We start from the raw sequence: 8,695 nt of genomic DNA, 5'->3' as shown, positions 1-8,695 counted from the left end.
ACAAAAAGACATTTTTCCACCCTCATAAGCCAGGTGACTTGGTATTTTTGGATGACCCAGCTCAAAAGCAGAATAAACTGGCTCCTAAATGGAAGGGCCCATACAAAATTCTGAGTAGAATGGACAAAGATGACAGTCCTGGTGTAACTTATGAGATTACAGATCCAAGAAATCCACAGTCAAGAAGGTGGGTGGTTCATCACAATCGCCTAAAACCTTACAGGTCTTCTTCAATGGATTTGCCTATCACTTCCCCTCCGAGCTCTGAGCCTCTGGTGGTTAGTAGTACGGACGCCCCTTCTTCAGTCCCCCTTACTGCATTGTCAGGTGCTTTACCTTTTCGACCTTCTACACCACCGTATGTGCCTAACCAAACTATAAACCCGACAACTACTAATGCCAGGACTGAACGTTCAAATCCACCTGTTTTGTTGTCTGAACCTGACATTGTGCCAAGTCTCAGTGTTCCCCCTGTGGCCTCTAAGGCCCCGGACAGGGCCACCTTGCCTTCAGAAGATGCACCTCAGTTAACTCGTAGTGGTCGCATAGTTAAAAAACCTGAAAAGTTTAAAGATTTTGTTTGTTGTTGATTTATGTACACATTGGTTGTCTGTTTATGGTGTTTTCACTGTATTGTATAATGCACACGACTTCTCAAAATATCTTGTGTTACAGGAATGTGATACAGCATATGCAATTGTTTACTTGGGTATATCACATTATTATGCACATATTTTGATGCCATACTGCACTTTTGCAATGTTGTCATGTTAGTATGTTGATGCTACATGAAGAAGAGTAAGTTGTTCAGTATAATTTTGAGAAACGAGGACGTTTCTTTGTTAGCAGGGGAAGACTGTAACCTTATGTTGAATTCATTGTTTTATTTTATTTTGTCAATTCATAGTTTTAAAAAAAAGGAATAAGAAGAAATGTGAATTAATCTGTTTACAAAGGTTTTTCATGCATTTTCATATGTCTAATGCAAAGTTTTATATATGTTAGTCCGAAAGATATTTTGTGCCCCTGCCCCTTTAAGGCAGTGCGTGCTTAGGGAAAGAGAGAGAAGAAGTGGAAGCGAGTTGTGCGAGTTCGGCTGTTCATGCTGTAATGCCGATGCTTCTGATTAAAGAAAGAAACGAGAATTATCACCCTGGTAACCCGTGTTTTATTTATGTTATCCACGCGGAAGAGACTGGAGCATTCAAAGCAGAAAATAAGGGTTACATAACTATATACATACAGATGAAAACACTGTAAAGGCACAGACTTAATGTAAAATAAACATTACTTTCAAATTTAGTTTCTTTAGGCTCACCGGGCTACATATTAATTTCTTTAAAAAAAAAAAACTTTTATCATTAGCGTATATATTTACAAAAAAATAATAAAAATAAAGGGACTTTGATCTATAATTAGCGTTTCTCACAAAAATCGGAAATTAAGTCAGAGCAGGGTAAAATTAGTTCCGCTACAGCCTATTATATTAGTTTGCCCTTGTCTCAAATAATACTTCTTACCTTTTGTTTTAATAAGTTGTTATATAATCAACAAAGACTGACCTTGTGATGACCTGAGGCCTGAAGTTTTTGAAGACATGTTTGTTCTTTGTAGAGTAAAACACAGGTATATATCATAGTATCATAGTATCTATTTTGTAAAAATAGACTTTGATTCATCTTTGAGTACGGCCACTGCTGTCACCGGAAAAAATTTCTACCCTGCAAGCGTCAATCCGGAAGCCAGAAACACGGCAGTGTGAAAAAGGCTAATTACACTGTCAACCCTAACTTCACACCTTAACCACCTTAAGTACTGTACCACTTTAAACTTTATTTTGCAATAATAACCAGCTGACTGTACATTATCACTTACTTATTGAGATCTGTGACTTTAAGATAAAATATTTAATATGAGGTTTCACACTTAAATAAATGCAGAAGTCAAAGGAGTACAAATATAAAACACTTCTCCCTTTACCCTTTGTATATACCATGTTGCCCAGTAGATGGAGGTAAAACCATGACAAATGTTTCTTCCTGCAACTTTCCTAACGGTTTCTTCACAGTTTGTTGATGAGACAGTTAGTTCGTTATATATACATACATTTTTGTGCAGTTTCTCTAAGAATTAAGAAATATTGATAATTAGTATTCATTAATAAAAACACCTGATCACTATCTTATTCCAAATCATTTGATATAAATGATTATTGTTTGATGTAAATAATTGTAGTAAACTATAGTTATAGATATTATAGTTACAGTTCCATAATTTGAGGTTAAATACATTATAATACAGTTTGCACAATGGAATGCACAATGTCTACACACCAATTTCAACATTTTATTAGTTCACTGAATAACTTATTAATTAACAGGAGGTACAAGAGGTTCAGCATTTATATACAGTAAACTAATAAATACTATCCAAACATTATTTCTGGTCATAAGTAACTTATTCTGCCATAGTCCTTATTCACTGTCTCTCTTCCTTTGACTTGTAAAGTAGTGTTCACACTTGTGTTGTAGAAAACAGATACTTACTTGTTACTTTCAGTTTCGTTTTTAGTGAATTGAGAGCTTAGCTGTATATATCGCGGGTAATAACAAGGCAGGGCATCATTCCTATGAGATCTCAGTGAGGAAACAGACATGATATCACTGTGGGACAGTTCTTTGCAGGAGAAAGCAAGTGAGCTTCATGATGACACTTGGAGCATTGAAATGAATGGAACTATTGAGGAAAACAGACCAGCTCGTGGTTGGCACCAGTACATTTCTGGCTCCTTTGCACAGTAAGAGCACAACTTTGCCACAATAAAACATTCACAAAATTTTCTTTTCACAATGTGTGTTTAGACTGTTAAGATTTATGATGTATACAATTGTACAAAAGTGTACATAAATGCGTTATTGTTTATCTGATTAAAAAGTTTGTATTTTGTAGTTTTATAAGTCTTACAGACAGAGAGAACAATACATGAATTAGATTGGTTTGACTTTTATACACTGATCAGTTTACTATTGAATAGGATCAGGTTAAGATAAATGCTCTTATATGCTAATTGCAACTGGTCACTTATTTTAATATTCATAAGAAACTGCAGGACATTATAAAGGGATGTATCTGGATGACAAATATTTTTTGGCCTAAAAAATATTGAGATTTGTAAAAACAAGTAACACTTTACAATAAAGATTAATTAGTTAATGTTAGTGCATTAACTACAGTAACAGTATTATTATTATTAATTCTTGCTTTGTTAATGTTAGTTATTGTTAGTTCACGTAAGGTTATGTCCATTCAAAAATATTTTGGTTTTATGCATTAGTATGTTGAAATTAACATTGCTTATGCTTAATTAACTTTTGGATGTATTTTTGTTTGTTAATGTTAACTGATTAACTATTCTTTACAAATTGAATCTGTTATCATTTTAAATTTTAAGCCATCAGCTAAAATAGGCCACTTTGTGGGATATTTTGTTGGTTCCCTAAATTAAAACTCTTTAAATGAAATGTAAGAAATCTAAATTCAAGTTTACATTTGTTATGTTTATATTGTATGAATGCAGTGTCTTTCCTGTTATGTGCACATAACTGTCACACGCAGTCACTCTTGACTCGCAACTCTTTGGAGTGTGGGTTTACACAGAGTCTATTTACACAAGCTCCACCCACCAATGTGTGGTTTGGCTAGATTACATTACAAAAGATGCCTGTTAAACACTGGGTGCGTTTACATGCAACCAAATAATCAGTTTGTATTTGGATTTCAGTCAGACTGAAAAGCCTTCATTTAAACACCTTAATCGATCCAATTGAGCTCAATCTGAATGAATTTTGATCAGATTGAAATATCATAATGACATATAATGCATAAAATGAGCTGTTCTTCCAGTTGAATAAAGTGATGAATAAATGAGTCTCCAGTCATTATAAAACGTCTCCAGGTTACGTATGTAACCATGGTTCCTCTAGGGAATGAGACCATTGTGGTTGAATCCCACACCAAGCCCATTAATACATAAAATTAAAAAATATAATTCTAAATACATGTGTAATCTGTCCAATGGAAGGGCGAGTCGTCACGGGTGGGGTGTCGTCATTGATCAGGAAGCATAAAAGCATTGATCAGGATTGAATCAAGTGCTTGTAGGGAAGCCGGAAGTATGGCTCGAGACGCAGTGTCTCATTCCTTAAGGGAACCATGGTTACATATGTAACCTGGAGACATTCCCCTCCGAAATGTATTGGGGAATGAGATGCCCACGCCACCAGACTTACAAATCCCCGCCTAGTGTGGACGAGCACAGCTAGGGGGAGAGAAGAGGAGCCAGGAGTGGCACAAATTGCAGGTAAGAACCTGAAGTCAGGACCATTACGCATCATGCTGAAGCCAACTCTAGAGAGTGAGCCTTGACCCTTGAGAAGAGGGGTAGATCTGAGGACTCGAGGTTATGGAAAGCACCACTTCGTAGTGACCCCTGGCCAGAGACCTCAACGCCTTGGGTCTCTGCCCAAGGAACGACCACCGAGAGGTGCTTGGTAGGCCGCAATGGCCACTACGTAGGCCTTCAGGGTGGAGTGGGTCAACCCTGCAGAGAGACGGGCCTGCAGGAACTCCAGCGCTGTGCCAACCGGGCAGTAAACTGGGTCGAGCTGGCAGTCTCCACACCAAGAAGTAAAAAGCTTCCACTTCAAGCGTACAGTTTCCTTGTAGAGGGAGCTCTGGACTTGAAGATGGTCTCAACAACCTTGTTTGCGAGACCAGAGGCTATGAGTTGTGCCCCCTCAGGGGCCACACCTACAGCTTCCACAGCTTCAGGCAGAGGTGCCCTGAGAGAGGAGATCCCTCCTGATTGGGAATCTCCAGGGAGACCCGTCGAGAAGGGAAAATCAAGTATGAGAACTCGGCCGGCCAGAACAGGGATACTAGCAGCAGTGAAACACTGTCCCGGCACACTCTCTCCAGAACTCCTGGGAGCAGAGCGATCGGGGGAACGGCATACAGATGAATCCTTGGCCACGTCTGCACTCTCCATTCCTCGAGCCTCGGCCCCTGCCTCGACAGGATGACTGCTCCCATATAAAAATGCACAAGGATGTGCACTGCTTTCAGCGAGAGGAGTTTCCCCTGGGACCACACAAAGATCTGGTGTGCCACCCTGTATAGGGGGCGCGAACACAGACCTCCCTGGTGGTTGATATAAGAGACCACCACTGTGTTGACGGTGTGCACCAACACATGGAGATCTCTTGGAGATCTGGGAGGAAGGGACATACGTGCCTGCATGGTGGTCGAACCCTATCGTGAAAAATTTGTCCTCAGACATGATTTGAGACATGACCTGCTTGAGCGTCAGCATCCTGAACTTGAGGCGCATCTGCGGCACAGTTCAGCTGACGCAGATCTAAAATAGGACACCACCCCCATCCTTCTTCAGAACGAAGAAGGACCGGTTATTAAAGTCAGATTCTCTGTCTAGAGGAGGGACCACCTCGATGGCCTCCTTCCTCAAGAGTATGTTACTACTTGTTCCATGACCAGAGCCTGCTCGAGGCCCACCAGAGTGGGGATAACCCTGTTGGATCGAGGCAGAGAAGAACCCACTGGATTCTGTAGGCTTCTTTACAGTGTGCAGGACCCATTGAGGCACATTTGGCAGAAGTTTATATGCTGCCAGATGGTCTACTTAAGGGGATCGGTCTCTCGAGACTGACCTCTGGTGTACTCTGAGTGGCCAGCTCATTCCCCTATAGTGAAGGACCGGCAGGGAATGGCCGCGCTGTCTATGGTATCCTCCTGGGAGGATGCAAGCCTCTCAAAGCCAATACGTTTCGGGGCGGACAATGCTCGCTGGTGACCGCTGTGCTCTGAAGCATCGGGGTGACAGACTAGTCTCCTGAGGGCACTGAAGAGAGGCGGGTACCATATGATGAGGTGTACACCATTCTTTCCCAGAGGGGCCTGCCCTCAAAAGTCCTGGACCACAGGTGCCAGGATTCTTCCTTACACATAATGCCTGAAACATAGCCAGAATCTCCAGGCAGTAGATGTGCCACATGAGATGGCAGCCACTCCAGACACTGGGCTGAGTGGCTACTCATGACCACTCCTTAACCGGTGAGGGAGGCATCCATCGTTAGCTTACGCAAAGATAAGGAGCTCACAGCACTGGGCCCTGAGTTAAGAACCAAGGTTTCCTCCACATGCACAAGGCACGTAGGCATCTCCGCATAATCTTGATCATGCAAAGTGGGTTTCTCCTTGGGGAGAACCCCTTGGTCTTGAACCACCACTGTAGGGGGCTCATGTACAGCAGGCCAAAAGTTAACACATTGGACGCAGCTGCCATCAGACCCAACAGTTACTGAAACTGTTGGCAGTGAATGACCAGCCTACTTCCACTATCTTGCCTGCCATGAGGAATAACTTAATCCAAGCAGGAGACATGCTAATCATGCTAACAACATGCTAGTACCATGCTAGAAGCAGACTAACAACATGCTATTAACTTGCTAATCATACTAACAACATGTTAACAATTTGCAAATCATGCTAGAAACATGCGAGCGACTTGCCGGTCATGATAAAAACATAAAACAAAAACTTGCTAATCGTGCTAATAACATGCTAATCATGCTAGAAGCAGACTAGCAACATGCTAGCAACTCACTAATCAGGCTAACAACTTGTTAATCATGCTTGAAACATGCTAGCGACATGCTAGTAACTTGCTAATCATTATAACAAGATGCTAGTTACTTGTTAGTTAATATGTTAGTAACATGTTAACAACATGCTATCATCTATCTATCTATCTATCTATCTATCTATCTATCTATCTCTGACAGACTGTATTGTCTTCAAAATATTCTACTTTAAACTTCAAACTATTTCAGACTGAAAACTATCAGACTTAAAACTTTTTTAAACTTTCTGGTCTGGCTTTCTCAAGCCAACTTAAAGTTTGTCTTGACAAATTGTTTATCTAGTTTACACTTAATACATTGTTATTGCATACTGTTTTATAATGAACTACAATACTGAGGTGTAAATATCTGCCACTTGCACTAAGCAGTGTTTATTTCATTGTTGAATAATTTTTGCCAACAACATTTTTTCACCAATGAAAACCAAATCATAACGGAACAAAAATGTTAGAAAGAGATGATTTAGGAAAAGATTAATTTAGAACTAATCTAATGCATAGTTAGGTTAGGTTAGATGCATACATTTAACTTGTAACATATTGATCTATCCAACAGGGCATAAGCTAGCATACATTTGCTGCACGTCTCATAAAATTTTCAAAAACGTCAATATCTGGGAGTAAGAGAAGATCAGACTGCAGCCACAAATATTATTTCTATGAAACTTTATAGCTGTTTTCAGTTCAATTTTCAATGGAGACTTCTAGAAGTGTCTAGAAGTCTGAGAGTGCACTAAACTGATCTGTTCTCCATTTCTTTGTAGGTTCAGGTGTTCCCTTTGTAGAAAAGGCTGGGGGTCTAAAAGGGTACAGGTGCTGTTCCATTTCCACCTGAACAGAAGTAATCAAGGAACCATTAAAGTCAGACGCTTCAAACAGAAGTGCAGGAGATGCACTGAAGCTCAATGGGAGGATCCAAACTTCCCAGTGGAAAACATCGATGTGCTGGTTGAGAGACTTGTTAAAAATATCCGTGTGAAATGCTACAGAGAAGACCTTGGTCAATCGAACAGATCCTCAGTGTTCAATGGCAAAGTTAATGGGCCGCATGAAAGTGCTCACTGTGAAGCCTGTCACAAGGGCGTCTGTAGTCAGGCCAACTGAGACTGAATTAATGTACTGCTCAAAATGTTGTATCCAATAGAGACATAAATAATTCTTGAACAAATAACATGAATATTGTATTTATTTTATATAATTCTGTATTACTGAAAATATTTAGGATTTTTTTTAATTCCAAACTTTAAGGATGATTCTCAACTATGTTATAAAACATATATAAAAAATAAAATAAAATAAAAAAACATTTTGTTTCGTGCAGTATGTGTTTAAACAGGTCTTCCCATTAAACACACTGTGTCTATACACTGTATCTAATTTGCATATGGGTTGCTGTTGGGACAGGATGATGAAAAAAGAAGTAATAATTGTTCAGATTTTCATAGTAATGTCTAATATTTCCTATTGATATATTATTTATTTTTCTATTCAATTGTCTCCCAAAATGCATAATAAAAATTATTTTAGTCCTGGTGTCCTCTACAGTGGACATATATAACATTTTCCTGTGATGACGCTTTATAATAAACAATTCGAAAATTAATCAGATTCAAATGACAATTACAAAATATTATAAACACAACTTGTGTTATATTTGATTAATATTTAAATTAGTTTGATGATCTGAAGCAGTAAAGTGTGACAAACATGCAAAAAATAAATAAATCAGGTACTGTATATATACTGTACTATATATATATATATATATATATATATATATATATATATATATATATATATATATATATATATACATAGTTTGTGAAAAAAGTAAATTTGGCACGTAGGCATTTGGGCCAAACAAGGGCCGTAATTCAGATTTTAAGACCTGCCAAGGACAAAACCATATGTTCCCTTTGCATATTACGTGTTGTCCAGTAGGTGGAGGTAAAACAATAACAACTGTCTATTTCTGCA

General features: G+C 38.9%; 1 protein-coding gene across 1 annotated transcript; it reads left to right on the top strand.

Annotated features, from left to right (window-relative positions):
* Positions 1-2,629: 2,629 nt before the first annotated feature.
* On the top strand, positions 2,630-7,973 carry LOC141339155 (receptor-transporting protein 4-like). Its single transcript, XM_073844788.1, has 2 exons — positions 2,630-2,797; positions 7,483-7,973. Exons 1-2 carry the CDS (start codon positions 2,655-2,657, stop codon positions 7,820-7,822), a joined length of 483 nt encoding a protein of 160 aa, XP_073700889.1. The 5' UTR covers positions 2,630-2,654; the 3' UTR covers positions 7,823-7,973.
* Positions 7,974-8,695: the final 722 nt, after the last annotated feature.

Source organism: Garra rufa, chromosome 7 (assembly GCF_049309525.1).
Source record: "Garra rufa chromosome 7, GarRuf1.0, whole genome shotgun sequence".
NCBI lineage: Eukaryota > Metazoa > Chordata > Actinopteri > Cypriniformes > Cyprinidae > Garra > Garra rufa.
This window is presented reverse-complemented; position numbering and strand designations above follow the sequence as displayed.

Coding starts and splice junctions, on each gene's coding strand:
- LOC141339155 (XM_073844788.1), top strand. CDS start 2,655: ATGATATCACTGTGGGACAGTTCTTTGCAGGAGAAAGCAAGTGAGCTT. Junction 2,798..7,482: donor ATTTCTGGCTCCTTTGCACA/GTAAGAGCACAA, acceptor ATTTCTTTGTAG/GTTCAGGTGTTCCCTTTGTA.